We start from the raw sequence: 18,832 nt of genomic DNA, 5'->3' as shown, positions 1-18,832 counted from the left end.
ATATATATATATATATATATATATATATATATATATATATATATATATACATATTAATGCTTGTTGGTGACCTGTCCATATCTATGTTTAAGTACTAAATTAAATTAAGTGTAAGGCATTCAACTGTCAGTTCTTTGATACATTGTATCGGATGTTTTAATAGTTTCCCCGACTATATAGCGTTATCGAATTTAGTTCTTAGCTCATCGAAGACATACTTTTGTCACACGTATTTTTGATATACGTACATAGATATTCTCGAAAGGTGATATTATAAACTCTCACACACCTACAAACATGCGTGCGCGCGCGCACGCGTAAATTTATAGCGACGTTAACTATTATTTATAATTTGACAGGAAAAAGTCAACGTGACAAATGCGATATTCTAGATACAGTACTTTGTAATGAGACCACAATCTTCGTTTTTATTGTTACTTTGCTCTCTTCGAATAATAAGGTATTCAGTATTACAACAAATAATATATACACACTATGTAGAGCAAAAAATTAAGATAGAAAATGAAGGAAATTTTCAATCGCAACGTGCTTTTTATTGGAAAATCAGCACGTCCCGCAAATTTCATTTTGAACAATCAGCTTGACCTATGTGACGAATTAGATTCATTTTGCAAAGTCAAATCAAGGCAGAATAAGCTACAGGGGCAGTTCTATGATCGCTGGCTTAGCCCTTTGTCTTCTTGTACATACATAAGTAACAATCTCAGTTTGAGTGAGACAATGTGTACAACATGCAAATCTTTGGTGTGGCTGTTGAATGTGATCAATGTACGAATCAATGTCGAATGATACACGCGCGGGAGGATCCGGAGTCGATTCTTGATGTGTGTTTAATACTTTGTGGGACAGCTGGGGACTGTGATGGGAGAAGTTAGTCCGGGACCACTACCGCTGCACACACGAGTCGCCCTGCCAGGTCTGGTCGGCAGACACTTGTAAAATTCTGTCCTATAGCCGTGCTGCTCACGTTCCGTTTTACCTCGTTCACCCACCCTCGTACGACTCGCACACAGTGGTTTAACTTGACTACAGCCTGGAATGCTTCCTTTACAATATTATTTATCTTAAATTACAAGACGTAAATGCCGACCCAAATGTTCTCTACTTGGACAGAGAGAAAGAACAAAATGTATCAAAGTGTACGGTGCAAAAAATCATCACAGATGAAAGTTGTAACATTACCATATTTAGCCGATTTTGAGTGTAAGCCACTGTAAGCGATTGCGTGCGCAACTTACAAATGTATTGGTCGTAGAAAGTTCACGGTGAGCTCTATAAAAGACATCGTTGGAGTTGTTCATCAGCCGTCGAACTTAAGGAGCTAGTCGTACTTCTCACTATGTAGCAATGGATACTGATTTAGAAAGTGGAGCACATCCGTCACTTCTAATATATACAACTTGTTAGTATCTTAAAAGAGAAAGGGCTAATTTCCATTCTCCTTTCAGGTTTTATACTTTTCATTTGTAGATGTCTTGGAAACAATGTAAACATTGGAAAATGTGAATACGTTAATTAGATTGATTAATTGTTATTTTAGATCATTGTGTAGAAACTTGAATTTTTTATGCTAGTTAAAATTTAGAATCTCTTTTATTTTTTCTATGTAGATTTGTATAAATTTATATAATTTTAATTATAAAGGATGAACAAATACGACCGACACAGCAGATGTAGCTAAGAACAATCTGCTTTGCCGCACGTATTTCCTGAGATCTCCACGATTCAAAATTAACATGAAATAGACATTAGCTCTTTTTTCTCATACTACACAAGTACAGATATGTTACATTTATCGGTTTTGCTAGGTTTGTAGTAAATGCTAGGTTTGTTATAAATTAATTTAACGGCCACCGTATGGTATTAATTATTTTATCGTGAGAAGTTTAATTCTAGTATTTACCCGGTGAAAACTGTAGTGCAAATAATACACGCGGATAAAGTGAGATGCTTATGGCGTAAGATCGACGACCTGTATCTAATCAATATGCATTGTGCGTCTGAATATAATAACTAAGAAAAACGATAGAGTTGTTTCATAAAAAAAACTGACTTATATAGCACGCGTTAGATGTAATAAAAATTGTATATCGATTCTGTGTACTGTGAACTGTGGTGTAAAACGATTATATTATAGACTTGCTTATATGTCATGTTACGCAACTCCATTGTATTTGGAAGTATTCTGCATTGATTCGATAAGGGTTGACGTATTAACAAGAATATCTCGGTCATAGGAATTTAATTTAAATATTTTTAGCGGTCGGCAAATTGATTTTGCTGTTGTACAAAGCCTATTGTACTACTTGCGGAGTGCGGGGCACTCAAATCTTACAGTTTATATTGTAATTACTTTAGTGCAAAGAGACAAGATGTACAAGACGGTAGAGGCTTCGAAGGTTCATCGATTAATTTATACATTCGGAGAGTAGATATTTATTGGCTTCCAGGCATTGTTATAAATTCCGATTAAGATCGAATAAAAGTAAATGTTGTGTATCCCCAAAGCTCTATTATACAAATATTATTAAAAGTATATAGACCGATTATAAGGTAATTCTGAAGTAAGAATATAAAGTTACGAGTGAAGATGCGAGGACTCTTAATTTAGTCGTTGGCTGTGAAGATTTGATAAAATTGTTTGCGGATGTAGGGTAGATACTTTAAGAGAGAATTCTTAAAACAGGGGGGAAATAGTCTGCATAGAACAATATTTATGACACATATAACAATTTGCAAATTGATTCTTTAACGTAAATCTGTGTGTATATCGCGAGAGAATTGTTTTTAAAATAAGTTGTATTGGTTTGCGTCGTTATGATGAGCAAAATCGCGACATTTCATGAATATATATTGGTCCTTCATATAAATAAATATATATATACATATGTTTGTGAATCTGGTGTAACGTATAATAATTGCAATGTATACATACAATGAGTAATGTGATACCATGTACCACACTTTGCAAGGTTTAATAAAGTATTTGTAAAAATAAAATAATATCAATTTAATTAGGTTTTATTAGATAAATCTTGCAGCAAAGATGATTTCTGAGTATCTATAATCTTTCTCATATAATCAGTTACTTGAAACATTGGCCCATGTCCAGGTATAATATAATCTGCAAGATTTATTATATGTTTTCGCATCCTATACTGAGTTTTCAAAAACTCTGATGTTCCCATTGATTTCCAGATGTGTGGTGATAGAATATCTTCTTCTTTCTCAAACAAATCTCCTGCAAAAATATAAAATTTAGGCACATATTTAATTTAATTATATTACATATTTAGTGTAATATAATTATATATCCATCAAATTATGTATTAATCAAAAAATGTTTACTTCTTTATTATATAAACTTCTAATAAAATAAATGTGTCTAATATACTTTCTGATGAAACTGATATATTTATGTTCCAAAGAAAATGTATTAATAATTTCTGAGACTAATGATTATACCTGTAATAGCAAAGCATATTTTCTCCCCATTTTTCATTGTTTCTACTAGTACGGTAACATCTTCCCCAGTATGTCCTGGAGTATATACAATTTTAACACCTGGACAGAGCTCATAATCTTCTATATTCAAAGAAACATAACTCTTTTAGTTACTATAATAAGAGAAAAGTTAGAAGTGTCTAAACATTGTTATAAGTATAATTATTTTCTGCCATCAAAGAGACTCCAAAATTGAATTATTCAGAATGTATTTATATTTTATGTATTATGCTTTCTTGATAATAGTCATAAATTGTTACACATTTGCAATCGCTAGTAACGTTATATCTGAAACTTTTGCACTTATTACTTATATATTTATAAATAATTTACTTATATATTTTATTTATGTATTTAATATCATATTATACATATTAATATTTAATAAGCCAAACAAACCATTTATAATATTCTTGTCAAAGAACATGGTACCACGATGAACACAATATCCTACGATATGTTCTGCATTTGTGAATAGATTATTGTTTCCTATATGATCGGAATGGCCATGAGTGCAAACGACATAATCAATATCTATTGGACTAATATTGTGCTGTGCAAGTGCTAGAGGAAAGCAAAGAAAAATATATATTTAAAAAAAATTTATCAAATATATATTGATATATAATTTGTCTCGTACCATCCAGTATTTTTTCACGATCCCAAGCAGTCATTGTATCAACTATAATCAACTTAGGACCTTTTATCAGTGTGCAAGTACAATTTGAATCCATCGTCGTTTCATTTAATTGCTTGGAATAGCCGTTAAACAAAACTATAACCTCACACATTTTTATAGGAGCGGTTATATATATTTTACAAATAATATTTTATACAAATTCTGTATATATATGTGTATATATTTTATTAAAAGTTCTCTAAAAAGTCTATCCTTTTTGGATTTGCATCTTGTCACTGTCACGTTAACCCTCCGTACATTCTCTCTCTCTCTCTCTCTCTCTCTGGTTGCACGCCTTTGGTCTGTTCTTTTCAGTTGCACTACTAAACTAGTGCAATAAATTAAAATAAAATAAATATATTTTTTCTCACTCTAACTTATTACAATATCCAATAGGAAAATAGCTTTTCAACGGAGAATTAAATTTTCTATTAGAATCAGTCTCTTGACAGTCAATAATATAGAGTGAGAAAGCACTAAGGGCAAATCAACTTTGGCTGCGTTCGTTTTGGCGCTTATAGCGCGTGTAAGCATCATTTGTCCTTGTTTAGTATTTGATAGAAACAAGGATGAAATGATGCTCTTCGTTTCTTGGAGGAATTTAAGAAGATATTTAGTAAAGGTGAGGTTTTTGGAAAAGATCGCAGCCTCTAGATCTTGGAAATTTAGAATATTAATCTTCCGTATACACACTTATATTTTTAGGATATTGGAAAATTATTTTCAAGATTCTGGACGTGCTGCTGACGGAGTGGAGTGATACAATAGACATTGGGCGCATTCAGTAGAAAAAGCGCTCAGTGAGCAATCAACGATTATTGGTTCTTGCTATTAGATCCCTAAATCTAGACCAATTACATTGACAAATTACTCAACTGTTGTGCAACTGTTGAGTTGCTGAATGCAGCCATTGAGTGCTTTCCAGTTGCGTACACTGTGTTACCAGTTACCACTGTAAAACCAGTTTATTGGTTGCATATTATCTTACAAGATGTTTTAGATAATATGTGATCAATAAACTGGTTTTGTGTACGTGTGTGTCAAGATGTGTTAAGCAATTGGAAAGCACCCATTGTCATCCAGGAGACGATGCAGAACGAAATAAGCACACCTGATGTCATTTTCGAAAATACACCCTCTTCAAGCGCGAATGTTACTTTAAGGCTTGATTGCACCAACATTATTTTGGCTTTAAGCGAAACTTAAACATATATCTATCTTTATATCTTTTTCTCTCTATAAATAAAGGGACATATATATTTAAATATCACTTAAAACCAAAATAACGTTGGTGCAACCAGGCCTAAGAAACCCTAAAGAACTATCCCAGAAAGTGCTCTACATGCTAAGAGCCAACCCAGATAGCACAGAGAATTCAAAAAGAATTCAGTCGTATGTCACCAATTCTGAGTTCATTTTCAGATGTAAAAAGAATTCTTCAGAGTTCAGTTCGGTGAAAAGAATTCTTTTTGTATCTAAAAATAAACTCAGAATTGGTGACATACGACTGAATTCTTTTAGAATTTTCTGTGCTATCTAGGAATGCACAAGCACATCTGTAACATGTTACATTAAGTACTGACAATACAATGGCCATACCCTGTACGTAAATTTAAACTTAAGTCAATGCACAAAGAAATCCGTAAATTTAACATGTTATGTGCGGATGTTCTTGTACGGAGGCTCTTAATTGTGTGGAAGTACAACGGGCACGAACCAGGCTCATTTTATCGTTACCATCGCGCCTAAGGAACGTAGTAAAGGCGCACTTTGTTAGATGGCATTTCAAAAATGCGCCTAGCTCTGGTCATTGCACTGAAATATATATTACTTGGAACGCGCGCTATCTCTTGAGTGTTGCGGGATAAGAGAAAGTATACTTGTAGGTTTAGAACAGCTGTCTTTGTCTAATACAATCTGAACCAAAAGCTAAGTCAGCTGATCTTTAAACATAAGCTGAATCTCCGAATTAGGAACTATCTTTGCTTTTGCTTTGCTTTGCTTTGTTTTTCTTAATAATAAGTCGATAAGTGAATACTAATAAATTAGAAAAAAAATATATATATTTTTTATATCTTAAACTTTCGTTCATAAGCTTAAGTCATTGCCATTCAGTGTGGTCACTGCTTTTCATATTATCTCTAACTTTTAACTTGGATTGTATCACATTCTCCTCACTCTCGACTATACTATAAACCAAACAAGAATAAGAGAGAAAACAAGGAACCTCTCTCTCGCTCCGCAAGCTTCAAGAGGCAGTGCGCGTTCTAGAGTTGCGTTCCAAAACGTTCTTTTTTAGGAAATTTTACTCAATACTCTTTAGTATATGTAACGTGAACTATAGATATTGAGTAAAATTTTCCTCAAAAAGAACGTTTTGGAATCCCCAAGTAGTATATATTTCAGGGGACCATTGAAATCAAACTGGTGGCCGCTTTCATGCTTCTCCCTGGTATAATATCGATATTAGTTCTTCGATAGGCGAGGAATTACGCAGATGGCAGTGCGACGACCCAAGCAAACGATTGGCTGCTGCGTCCTCTGCTGCGTGGAGCCGTAACAATATTACGATTGGAACGCGATCTATAAACAGGAAACGTACAAACGTTTGGACGTAACTGGCCAGTGAATCACGTAATCCATGGTAGTGGGAGACACAACGATAGACGTTGTTGCTTAAACATTCGCTCGTCAGAATCAGTGCGTCCTTCGTCGTGTTCGCCTCGTTAGTCGTCCGCAGAGAAGAAAACTCGGTGAGTAATTGCGCAGTGTTAATTGTCGTTCTGCGTATTCGACAAATATAATACGAATACTGTGAATCTAATTATGACGTCCGGGTTTCATAAACGCCGATTGTTTTCTGAACTCAATAACATACATATATCTATTCGTTTTTATTCACACCTTCATACTTTCTGCGTTCTTGACGCCACACAAACTTGAAGCTCTCGTACGTTTTACCTCCGTTTTACCGTGTACAAGACGCGGTTCAAATAGCGAGTGATTCAGTGGACAGCCCGACGAATGAAGGCTGTCAGAAGTCACTCGGGTACAACAGTCAACAATGGCGGGACGAGTTTCTTTGTTTTGATTCTCGACATCTGACGCGCTCGGACTGCGCGATTGGCGATCGATCTTTCGTCATCTTTCGCTTTTTTTTGTTCGAAGTAAGCAACGTTTCTTTGTTTCTTATCGCTCGGATGTGCGTAGAAACGCGAGCTTTAACGTTCGATAGCCTGCTTCTTGTGAGATGACCTAGTTTGTCTTTGTTTCCCAACAATCGATGCGTAACGTCGGAACACGGACAGTTACGATTTAGGCCCGATTTCTTCAACCTCTTTCGGTAATCCAAATCTAACAATTAAATAGCAATACTCAAATCCGTTAACAATAATTGAATCTGTTAAGTCTATCTCTGTTTTTCCTCCAAATTAGACAAAGACAGATTTGTTTATCAATTTAACAAGAGTTTGGAAAAATCGACCCTTAACGTGAGCTTCGTGGCTGCTTGAAAAATTCAGAATCGCATCATTCGTTTGGAATATTCTCGTTTGAGATGTTATGACGAGAAGATTCGTATAATTTTGTGTGTCGGTAATGGCCGATTGACCTATCTTTTTTTTTCTTTTAAACGCATCGATCGTTGAGATGTATAAACTGTTATATTGAAGGTGAATTTATATATCTTATTAATGTATCGATATAATTTGTTTTTAGTCGATAGTTTTCTTTTAATTATTAAATTTTCTGTTATTCACCGTCAGTCGTGGTAGTTCTATTCAGTCCTTTAACGTCATAACGATCCATGACGTCGAAATTTATACAGAATGTCAGCGACGATTTCCACGGAACTGCGCGTTTCTTAGTGCGTTTAATGCGTCTTCATTCGTTAAGCTGCGATACTGTGTAAGATCTGCTTATTCTCGAAAAATATCGGGTACGATATTTCTATGAAAAGCTACAGTTTTTATGTATATTATAATTTTTCGTAAAAATATATGATATTTTTCGGAAATAAGGCAAATCTATTCTATAACTTTTAACGACAGTAAAAAGACTCTTATCATTATCGGCTTATTCATTATTCGAAATAAAAGGCGAACTATGCGAAATTACGGGGAATGTATTGATAACCGATCGTATTTGTGATCGCGATCATATTTGTGCAACGCGATCTCTCGCGATGCACACGTTTTTTACGCCGATGATCTGTTCTTTCCTACTAACTGCAGCTGCAACAAGTTGACCGTGAGAAAAAATGTATTTGTCTTATTCTAACTTCGCAGAAGTGCAGTTAAAAAGAACAGACCTCGAGAATGAGAAAGCAAACGCATATCTAATGCGCATTCTAGAGCAGATAAATAATTTGTTTGCCTTCGGTTAGTGTCTCTCGGTTTCTTGATACTTTATCAGCATTTGATATTCAAGCTTAGCTTCACCGACAACAGTTGCAGCTATTTCGAAGAAGCCGCCTTAAACTTTATAGATTAATAATAAATTTAACTATATTTAATAAATACTATATTTAATATAGAGACTATATTTAATAAAATAGACTGAACCTAACGGCGTCTTGAGCAATATCGTAGATTGCAAATACGACTGATTATAACATCGAGGTGGCAGATAAGAAATACGTCATTGTATTGTTATTTCGACTCTTGTTCTATTATAAAGCGCGTGTTATTTACTTCAATATCACACAAAGACTTTTGTGAAAGAAGCTTGAGAGCATATTATCTGACGAATCTGCAGATGATATCAACGCGGAAGTGAAATACTTCGAAAAAGACTCGACGTAACATATTTGATTTTTTTTATTTTTTATTTGACAATTTTTGCATCTACAGTGTGACTGAGAAAAGATACTTGAAAATTTATTTGTAAGATGTAGAATTCATTTTTTTGAAAAAGAAATATATTTCTAATTATATTAAAAAATTTATTTCTTTGAATAGACTTTTTGTGTCCCACGAGTCAATTTTCAAGTATTTTTCTGTCAGCGTGTCTTACAATATGCGGAATAAGTAAAAATTGGCTAATCATAATCGATTTTAAGAGTAATAATGAACCTGTGGAATGATTTTCGGTAATTTGGTTTCTCTTGAACGCCAGACAGTATTCACAAAACTGATAAACAAAGGAAAGAAGATAAGAGAATACGCCCCTGTGAGAATCGTATTTGACATTTCGCGGAACGTTACTAATGCGTGTGCACTCACACGTGAAGGCGTGCACACACAGAAATATTATTCTACACAATTGAGAAGAGCGATTACTCACCGTAATCGTAAGTTCCTCTCGGTTAGGTTTGTTCTCTTTTTTTTTTATGAGTGGTTGTATTTTTTTACGCGACTAGACTACGTTACACTTTTTGAAATAGAAAAAGTACATGTTTTAGAAGAGTAAATGTTCAAAAGATGAAAAGTCAGAAAGTATTTGGAAGCATCGAAAGATAAATATAGTAAGAAAGAATGACTGAAGCGTGAAGAAAACTGTTGTATACGTCACTTGCTGCAGCGTAGACAGTATAATTAGTTCATTCAGTAGTCGCTTATCTTTCGGAAGGCGTCAATATTACACAGATAGAGAGAGTAAATAACATTAACTGTTGTTGGTGCAATCTAGATTGTGTTTATCGTATTGGCACGGTGAGTGAGAGCTCCTTCACGCATAGCCACTCGTTATTAAGGAAATTAAGTTTTTCCTGGCACGAATGGCAACTCGTGTTGATTTGCGGTGTTACGTCCGACGTAACTTCTCTTCAGTTCGACCGAGTGCACCTTCTGTTATCATCAGGAATGCAATAAATGCCCTGGGTGGTCAAAAAACAATGGACTAATAATAAGGTATCAAAATTCCACTATTGATTATTACTCACATGTCGTGAGAAGCATCTTTCCCCTTCTACTAAAAGGTGGTGAGAATTCACGCGGGGATATCTCGCCACCTGCCTATAAAAACGGGTGCGACTGCCCATACATCTCTAGTGAGACAAGAAATCAGACGTGAGACAAGAAATCAGACTAGAGACAAGGAATCAGTCAATCAATCAGACAATCAATCAGTCAGTTTATAATTAATTAATTGAACTTATAAAATACAAACAATATACATAACAATTGGATCACTAAGATAAAACATTAAAAATCGTAAATAAGTTATTGGATAGATAAAGGTTTGTTTTCCTAACATATCCCCTGACCTAAGCGTCACGTTACACTTTACTCATATTCCCAAACCTTCACCAACCTCTTAAGTCCGATCCTAAGCTCTTCAGTCTCTCTGTAACTACAGTACGAGAAGGACTTCAAAATAATTTAAAATTTCTTAAAAGAAAGAATCAATACAACCACAATCAGTAAGTAAAATAATTATTTTGTACACACACATACGTTTACACATTTACTCACTCACAATCACACGAACTTGTCCATCCCAGGGTGGACTAAAGTGGTTAAATCCATTGTTCTTTGACCACCCAGGGCATTTATTGCATTCCTGGTGGTAACAGAAGGTGCACTCGGTCGAACTGAAGAGAAGTTACGTCGGACATAACAGCGGATACATTTGCGGTTAAAAATGACCGCCCGTGGTTCTGCTGATACAGCGTTTCCGACGAATGAACATTGGGTGAAATCTTGAGAATTTTCAAAAGCCAGAACAGTTCTGTTGAGGACAGAGACTTAATCGCGATTGCTGCTAACTTAGGAGAACCTCTATTTGTTAATGGTACACAAAAAATGTAACAACGATATGATATTATATTGTTAAATTAATCATGGAATTATTCTAACTTTTTTATCTCAGTAATTTAATGATTTAATTTAAAAATTTTTAATTAAATCATTAAATTACTCAGATGAAAATGTTGCGACGCATTGCCCGAGATGAAATTTAATTAGTATTTAATTAATTTGTACAAATCACACAATATCAACTGTCTCAGTGGAGTAATAAAATCGAAATTATTTATGTTTGCAGATTAATAAATCTACATAGAAGTAAGTAAGCTGCAACCATGAAGACTGCAATTGTCTTCTTGCTGGGGATACTCAGTGTAGCACAAGCTGTATCATTCTTTAATCTCGTGACGGAAGAGTGGAACACTTATAAGGTAATAAAAAACCATTATACTTGTATGTAATGGTCAAAGGTCATTTACATCATGCAGAAGTTTATTCGCTTGATATCACAGTCACTAGTTCCTATATATCACGATAATACTGACGCAGGCACAGTTGTTTATGACAGGGGTATCAGTTATAGATTATTTTAAAATTCTGCAGATCACGTTTCTCTTTGCAAATCAGTTTTTGTTACTCACTTTGACTACGACGAATTCAAGATGTAGTGAGAGACATTTTTACTGATAATTGAAAAATTATTGAAGAGAGAAGTTTTGAATGTATACGTTATCGTGTTTCAGATTACACACAAGAAAGTCTATGACTCCACCGTCGAGGAGAGCTTCAGAATGAAGATTTTCATGGAGAACTGGCACAAAATCGCCATTCATAACCGTCAGTACGAGTTGAAGAAAGTTCCCTACAAGCTGGGAATGAATAAGTACGGCGATATGGTAAGTTCTAAGAAGCGATTAATCAATTAGTCAGTCACGTGGCGAACAATTTTCTGTGAAGCACTCGTGTTTCGTTTGCAGTTGCATCACGAGTTCATCAACACTTTGAACGGCTTTAATAAGTCTGTAAGCGTTCAACTACGTGCTCAAAGGAAGCCAATAGCAAGCAAGTTCATCGAGCCCGCCAACGTCGAATTACCATCGTCGGTGGATTGGAGAGAAAACGGCGCTGTCACACCTATCAAGGATCAAGGGCACTGCGGATCCTGCTGGTCATTCTCTGCGGTAAGAACTACTTTTCTCCATTTTACGTACAGACAGACAGTGTACAATCCACCTTCCAATTCCATCTTCAATATTTTAATATTTCTATATTAATACACTTCTTTTAATTCATCTTTAGAAGTAACATCGATACTTCGATCTATCTTTAGAACATGCTTACAAAGCGCAACATAATGGCTCTTATCTTGAATTCTCTTTTTATTGATATATTAATTGTGCCTCTAAATGTGTTGAGTTGAAGACACTTTTATCGATAAAGAACGGTTCAGAATAAGGGTGAATGTGAAGTCGATGTAAAAAATATCTTGGAAATTTGAATTTTTATTTATTATAACATAAATAAGATTATGGCGATATTATTTCGATAATGTTATCCTAATATCTTTTTTCAATTTCATGTATTAATTTAGTCTTCAGTTTTATTGGTTTTCCTTGTTTGCGTGAGTAAATTGTTATTATGGATTTAATCTTTGCAGACTGGTGCCTTGGAAGGCCAACACTACAGGTCCACGGGTAAACTTGTATCTTTGAGCGAACAAAATCTGATCGATTGTTCGGGTCGATACGGCAATAACGGATGCAACGGTGGTCTAATGGATCAAGCCTTCCAGTACATCAAGGACAATCAAGGTCTTGACACTGAGATAAGCTATCCGTACCATGGAGATGATGAAAAATGCAAGTACGTGTTATCTGCTTTGTGTAACGCGTAACAAGAGAATATGTTGGTGCAGTCTGGTGATTTAATGATTCTCGAAATTTCAGATACAACCCTAAAAATAGCGGTGCGACCGACACCGGCTTCATGGACATTCCGGAAGGGAATGAGAAGAAGTTGAAAGCTGCAGTTGCCACTATCGGTCCGGTATCGGTCGCCATTGATGCGTCTGCCGAATCTTTCCAATTTTATCGCGAAGGTAAGTATTATTCGTTTGTAACTGATTAATTGTAACTGAGTTAAAAGAAATTAGATAAAGATCAAGGAATAAGTTAAATAAACGATTAACAAATTAATAAACTATAAAATTAACCAATATTGATGAGAGTTTGCTCCTCCAAGTAAATTCAGCTCGCTTAATCTCGCAAATTATAATTCAAGTTCTTGTTTATTTATCTTAAATCTTTCATCATTTTTAGGTGTATACTACGAACCTAAATGCTCTTCCGAGTCTCTGGACCATGGCGTGCTGGTCGTTGGTTACGGCACAGATGATAACGGTGACGATTATTGGTTGGTGAAGAACAGCTGGGGTATCACCTGGGGTCACAATGGTTACATCAAAATGGCGAGAAACAAAGAAAATCACTGTGGTATCGCGACCAGTGCCAGTTATCCTCTCGTTCGTTAATCGTTGAGGAGAAAAATTTTCGCACGTTTCAGATCTGCGAACGTGACAGTTCGAATGAAATTTCTAAACAAAATACACTCGGAAAAAGGACGATGAAAATTGTAAAGATTTTTATGCTCCCCATGGGTAGCAAATGACCGTTTATTATCTATTCATATTTCTCTTTTTGATTTAGGAACAATTGCGAGTATATAATATTTCAGTTATTATAATATTATAGTATCTCTTATGTTAAGCAACGCGACTTCTATTTTTAGAAACACTATATCGTAATAAAGAAATTATCTCTTGATAGTCATGTCAATATTTATCTATCTATTGAGCTTAAGTTATAAGTGGTAAGTTCGATATCTTTATCCTGATTGATAGAAGTGCGATGTTTTACAAAACAAACACCTAAGACATTCTACAAAAACATCTATAATATACTTTTAATATTTTTTTATATCTTTCACATTGAATCGAATAAACGTATACATCTAGACATGTATGCTGCCTACCTCTTTTAATTAAGCAAATAACTAATTAATTTCAGCTATATTTATTATATCAGATGTATTTAATTAGTTACATATAAATTAATGAAACACGTCAGTGTCAATGGTGATGTCCACAGTATTCAATATGTTTTTATACCGTTTCAATGTATTATAACGCAAAAACGCTACTGAGACAAAGATCGCTGGATTTTCATAAAGAAGCGGATCTGCGGATAAAGAGCCTTATCTGCGGATTATAATATGTCATGACAATTTGATAAATGGTCACACGATGAGTGATGATAAGTTTAATCTTATACGCTTTTCTCGTCTGATAATATCGTCAGTTATTACGTTGAACTTCCTTGTGTATGTTGACAGTATTCTTATTATATAAAACTTAGATAAATCCAGTGAATCACTGAAGTCAAAGATATTTTGTTTTTACATATCAAATGCTCGAATTTTTACTTATTTATTGTAATTAGCATATTTAACTTTAATTTAACTAACATGTTAACATTTATCTAAATTTTAATTAAAATAATGTGATTCTTTAATTAAAATAATGTGATTCTTTAATTAAAATAATGTAATTCTTCTGTTTTCGAATTTTCCAAAATGGGAAAAAAAGACTTATTGGCAGCCACATGTATCTTTAAATGTACATGCAGTGAGAAAATATGATCTAACATAAAGTCACTAATATTAAGGCTCCTGGGGAGTCGTATCATCCATCTCTTTTTAATGACGTCAGAAGCGAGAAAACGCATGCTAAAAATTCCTGCAAAATACGTCGAGATAAACAGATATATCCACAAAACGACATTTGCGATCGATTAAGTACACCTCTAAAATACTCCGTACACTTTCCTTTTGTTCTAACAATCAACAGATAATTATAAAATAAATGTGACGTGCAATCGTCTTTTCTAACCTAATTTCCTCATTATCTTGTCATATTAATTTTCCGATTATCTATTGATTTTTAGAACAAAAGGAAAGTGTACGGAGTATTTTAAAGGTGTACTTAATCGATCGCAAATGTCGTTTTGTGGATATATCTGTTTATCTCGACGTATTTTGCAGGAATTTTTAGCATGCGTTTTCTCGCTTCTGACGTCATTAAAAGGAGATGGATGATGCGACTCCCCAGGAGCCTTAATATTATGATGTTAAATGTCACAGGTAAAAGATCTTATTGTGTGAGATAGAATTTCAACACCGATATTTATCCGTTTTTTAAACAGAGCGCCAACCAAGTGCAATGGACATTTTAATTTGCATTTGAACGCCATCTGTTAAGAACCACAGCTTTTATGACAATCTCTGTCCAACTCATGATGGTAATCAGTTACCATCAGGAATTTGTAATCTATGATAGTAAATCTAACTTTTATCCACGCTGTATTTCTTCGTGAATTCTGGATTGTAGAACACAGGTTTTTGTATAAATTTTATAGCCTCACTTATGTATAAACAATTATCATATTATAGCATGTTATATTTGTCAACAGTCATATTCTGCATAACATGAAAGTCGTACTTGTAACTGGCGGTACTGGGCTGGTTGGCAAAGCCATTCAAAGTGTTATTGCCTATGATAAAAGAGAGGATGAAAGGTGGATATTTATTGGTTCTAAAGATGCGGATTTGTGGTGAGTTGACTTTATTAACGATCAATGATTGATATATAAGTTACAGATGCTTGTATTGTTTTAATCAAATTTCACTTTCATCACTTATTACAGCAATAAGGAGAGTACTCGCAAATTATTCAATGAACACAGACCGACACATGTTATCCATCTGGCAGCCATGGTGGGTGGACTTTTTCACAACATGTCTCACAATTTGGACTTTTTAGTGAGTATACATAATTAGTATGATTTAATTAGCTTTAGTTATGATTCTCATGTAAAATTTGATCTTTACAGCGAAATAATATACACATGAATGATAATGTTCTTCAAACTGCTCACGAACACAATGTTATAAAAGTTGTTTCATGCCTTTCAACTTGTATATTTCCAGACAAAACTACCTATCCTATAAATGAAACTATGGTAATGCACAACAGTATAATCGAATAAATTTATTGCTTTAAAATGAGTTTGGCTATAAAGACTGATTTATGTTTTAGGTCCACAATGGACCACCACATCCTTCAAATTATGGTTACAGCTACGCTAAACGACTTATTGATATTGCAAATAGAGGCTACCACGATCAGCACAACAGGTTGTACACCAGTGTGATTCCTTGTAATGTATTTGGTCCACACGACAACTTTCATCCCAGCTCAAGTCATGTTATACCTGGCTTGATGCGCAGGCTTTACGACTTGTGCAAAGATGGTAAAAAAACAAGTTTCATTGAGCATCTTGACACACAACATTCGACATTATTATTAACTCGGTTACTATACTTATTATTTTCTCATGAAATTTTTTCAGGAAACACTGAGGACAAGGTGTTCACTGTGCTGGGATCTGGCAAGCCTTTGAGGCAATTCATCTATAGTATAGACTTGGCAAAATTAATAATCTGGGTGCTCCGCGAATACAATTCTGTGGAACCAATCATATTATCAGGTAAACGTGCGTGATCACATAAGACAGACCAGGATAATTGTAAATGACTTTTCAGTGTCTGTTCACGATGATATAGATAACTAATTACAATTTACCTTTTATTGATTTTATAAATTGCGGCTGGCAAACATGTTGCTAAAGAGAATCATGTTTTAGTGGACGAGGAGCAGGAAACGTCCATATCGCAGATGGCGGAGTCTCTGGTGCGAGCTTTTGACTTCAAAGGCAAAGTAGTATACGATACGTCGGCGGCGGACGGCCAGTACAAGAAGACTGCGAGTAACGCGAAATTACGAAAGTACTTACCGGACTTTCAGTTCACGCCCTTCGCCCAAGCGATCAAAGAGACCGTCGATTGGTACATAGAAAATTACGATCGAGCGAGAAATTAGAGCGGCGGAAATCAGATATGTCGATGCAAATGTTACCTGTTAGAATTGGCTGGATACGGTATTCGGAAGACACGACGTGTAAGTATTAATCGCATCTTATCGCATTGTAAAAGATTATATTTTTTGGAATAAACAATCTGTGCAGTACGTGTGTTCCTTACTATCGAGAGACTGCGGGGCGTGGATCAGCGCAAATGCGCCAGCGTGAAGGCAAGCGACCTTTAACTGGCTCGAGATCCGTAAATCCAGAATAACGGGGTGTGAAGAGTATTTCCAGTCTGTCAAATAAACATTCGCGGTACGCGGATATTTTTATTGATCGGGAAATTTAAGTCTCTATTGAACGCGCGCCAAAGATAGATCCGGCCCGAGCACCTGCCGTTTCATTTATTTTTGCTCAATCCGCGGCACTCCTGAGGAGTGTATTTTAGGTCAGTTCGTGCGCGAAGCCCAACCAGTGGATCACTCTAGACTTTGCATCGACTGTCATGTCGGCGGAGAAGCGGGCGCGCGCCCGTCACAGTCGCGAGAAGTCACTGTGGATTAATCAAGAGCAGTGAGTTAAAAATCCTTTGCCCTGATTCGCATCTTGCAACAGAACTCGAACTGAAAACGCGATTGAGGGATACATTTGCGTGTTGAGCCTCAACCTCGGCGATTTTTCGCCCTTTTGTAAATTATAAAGTTGGGCAACGCAAATAGGGAGGAAAATTTTAATTAGTCGACGTCAGCGCAAGCAGCCCGTGGAATCCCGGCAACAATAAACCGGCGGAGAACGTCGGGAAAAAAAAAATATCAGTTGGACGAAAAAAAAGAAGAAGAAGAAACAGTCACGACAATCTCCAACGGCGGTGGCCGACGGCGACCGATTTGGCCCGAAGATAACCACGTGTGGCTCTTATCGGGATCGCCGCCGAACGACGATACGAGATCGACTTTTCAGTGGTTGCCTCATTTTCCTCGGAGAAATAAATTACGTCCTCCTCACTCCCCAAGTCGCGCTCTACGTATCGTCGTTCTTCCGCCAGGCCTCTCTCCGAGCCATCCTCTCCGTGGGAGAGAGAACGAATCGACTTTGAGCAAACGTAATTAACTATCTTATGTGGAACGTATAAGCGGAAATTCGCAGCCGTATGCTTTAATTAAATTGCAGTTCACTTTTATTTTCTTTCTTTTTTTTTCAGAGAAAATTCGATGAAGCGTTATTTTGCCATGACTCGTTAATCCTCAATATTGCCGGTCGTCGCCGGCGAAATTAAAATTCCACGGAAGTGAATTACGTTTGAAATCAAATGAAAAACTACGTACTTTGTTTCACCTCTATATTTGCATCGCTGAAACTTTATAACATAAAAAACAGAAACACGTTTTTTTATTAAAAATATATTTATTTTGATATGTAAATTTTAAAATTGAGATTACATCGTTATAAATTACTTGTGTCAACACTTGATTCAAAAAGAAATATATTTTCATGGATGGAAAGCTCAAAATATTGGGTTGAAAATGTGTCTTTTTAAAGAAAAGATAAAGATCAGAAGAATTGTCAACAAGATAAAATTATATTGCACTTCTTGTGAGATTATTGCAATACCCAAATAAAATTGTAATATTTCAACATTGTTGAAATTCTTCGATCGAAATATTATATTTGTTTAATTTACGTTGCTTATATATGAAATGATAATTGTTAATTGGAATATATTAGTTTTAAGTGGATATTAATTTTTTTCTGTATACATTCTGTACGTTCTATTGCACGAGACTTGTGTTCATTTTACTTAATTTATTTTTATTTGTTACAATTCGTCTATGTATCATTAAATAATATTAATTATATAATCACAAGGGAGCTATATATACATATATACATATACATTATATATATATATATATATATATATATATATAGGGAGAGAGAGAGAGAGAGAGAGAGAGAGAGAGAGA

General features: G+C 35.1%; 4 protein-coding genes across 8 annotated transcripts in view; 3 read left to right on the top strand and 1 right to left on the bottom strand.

Moving 5' to 3' along the window:
- The window catches only part of LOC116848608 (sodium/hydrogen exchanger 7), a 10,449-nt gene extending 7,428 nt beyond the window's left edge, over window positions 1–3,021 (top strand). For both annotated transcript variants that reach the window (XM_032824892.1, XM_032824894.1), the window contains exon 12: window positions 871–3,021. In XM_032824892.1, coding sequence (XP_032680783.1) covers window positions 871–960 — 90 coding nt within the window. In that variant the 3' untranslated portion in view covers window positions 961–3,021. The remainder of the gene's footprint in view (window positions 1–870) is intronic.
- Window positions 3,022–4,583, bottom strand: LOC116848609 (metallo-beta-lactamase domain-containing protein 1). Its single transcript, XM_032824895.1, has 4 exons — window positions 4,166–4,583; window positions 3,925–4,089; window positions 3,487–3,606; window positions 3,022–3,262 (listed from the first exon to the last, which is right to left on the bottom strand). The coding sequence occupies exons 1-4, from the start codon at window positions 4,314–4,316 to the stop codon at window positions 3,036–3,038; spliced, it is 663 nt and encodes a 220-aa protein (XP_032680786.1). The 5' UTR covers window positions 4,317–4,583; the 3' UTR covers window positions 3,022–3,035.
- A 2,206-nt stretch (window positions 4,584–6,789) lies between these two features.
- On the top strand, window positions 6,790–13,910 carry LOC116848632 (cathepsin L1). Of its 2 annotated transcripts, none has more exons than XM_032824929.1 (7): window positions 6,790–6,957; window positions 11,189–11,321; window positions 11,634–11,786; window positions 11,868–12,071; window positions 12,548–12,753; window positions 12,837–12,988; window positions 13,209–13,910. In XM_032824929.1, the coding sequence occupies exons 2-7, from the start codon at window positions 11,226–11,228 to the stop codon at window positions 13,418–13,420; spliced, it is 1,023 nt and encodes a 340-aa protein (XP_032680820.1). In that variant the 5' UTR covers window positions 6,790–6,957; window positions 11,189–11,225; the 3' UTR covers window positions 13,421–13,910. The 2 variants fall into 2 exon arrangements, with proteins under 2 accessions (XP_032680820.1, XP_032680821.1); XM_032824930.1 differs by lacking the exon at window positions 6,790–6,957 and adding an exon at window positions 10,912–10,936.
- Window positions 13,911–15,187: 1,277 nt separating this feature from the next.
- LOC116848702 (probable GDP-L-fucose synthase) overlaps window positions 15,188–18,832 on the top strand; it is a 6,438-nt gene continuing 2,793 nt past the window's right edge. The window contains exons 1-9 of one of the 3 annotated variants that reach the window (XR_004379003.1): window positions 15,188–15,341; window positions 15,417–15,557; window positions 15,651–15,765; window positions 15,837–15,965; window positions 16,043–16,256; window positions 16,356–16,493; window positions 16,650–16,963; window positions 17,031–17,970; window positions 18,070–18,413. Coding sequence is in view for 1 of the 3 variants with exons in the window: in XM_032825036.1 (XP_032680927.1) it covers window positions 15,277–15,341; window positions 15,417–15,557; window positions 15,651–15,765; window positions 15,837–15,965; window positions 16,043–16,256; window positions 16,356–16,493; window positions 16,650–16,885 (1,038 nt within the window). In the remaining 2 variants the exon portion in view is untranslated. The other 2 variants (XR_004379002.1, XM_032825036.1) reach the window with 2 other exon arrangements.

Source organism: Odontomachus brunneus, unplaced genomic scaffold (assembly GCF_010583005.1).
Source record: "Odontomachus brunneus isolate Ranch 3 - 2012 unplaced genomic scaffold, Obru_v1 Obru_scaffold_097, whole genome shotgun sequence".
NCBI lineage: Eukaryota > Metazoa > Arthropoda > Insecta > Hymenoptera > Formicidae > Odontomachus > Odontomachus brunneus.
The sequence above is the reverse complement of the archived record's forward strand: the minus strand, read 5'-3'. Positions and strand labels throughout refer to the sequence as shown.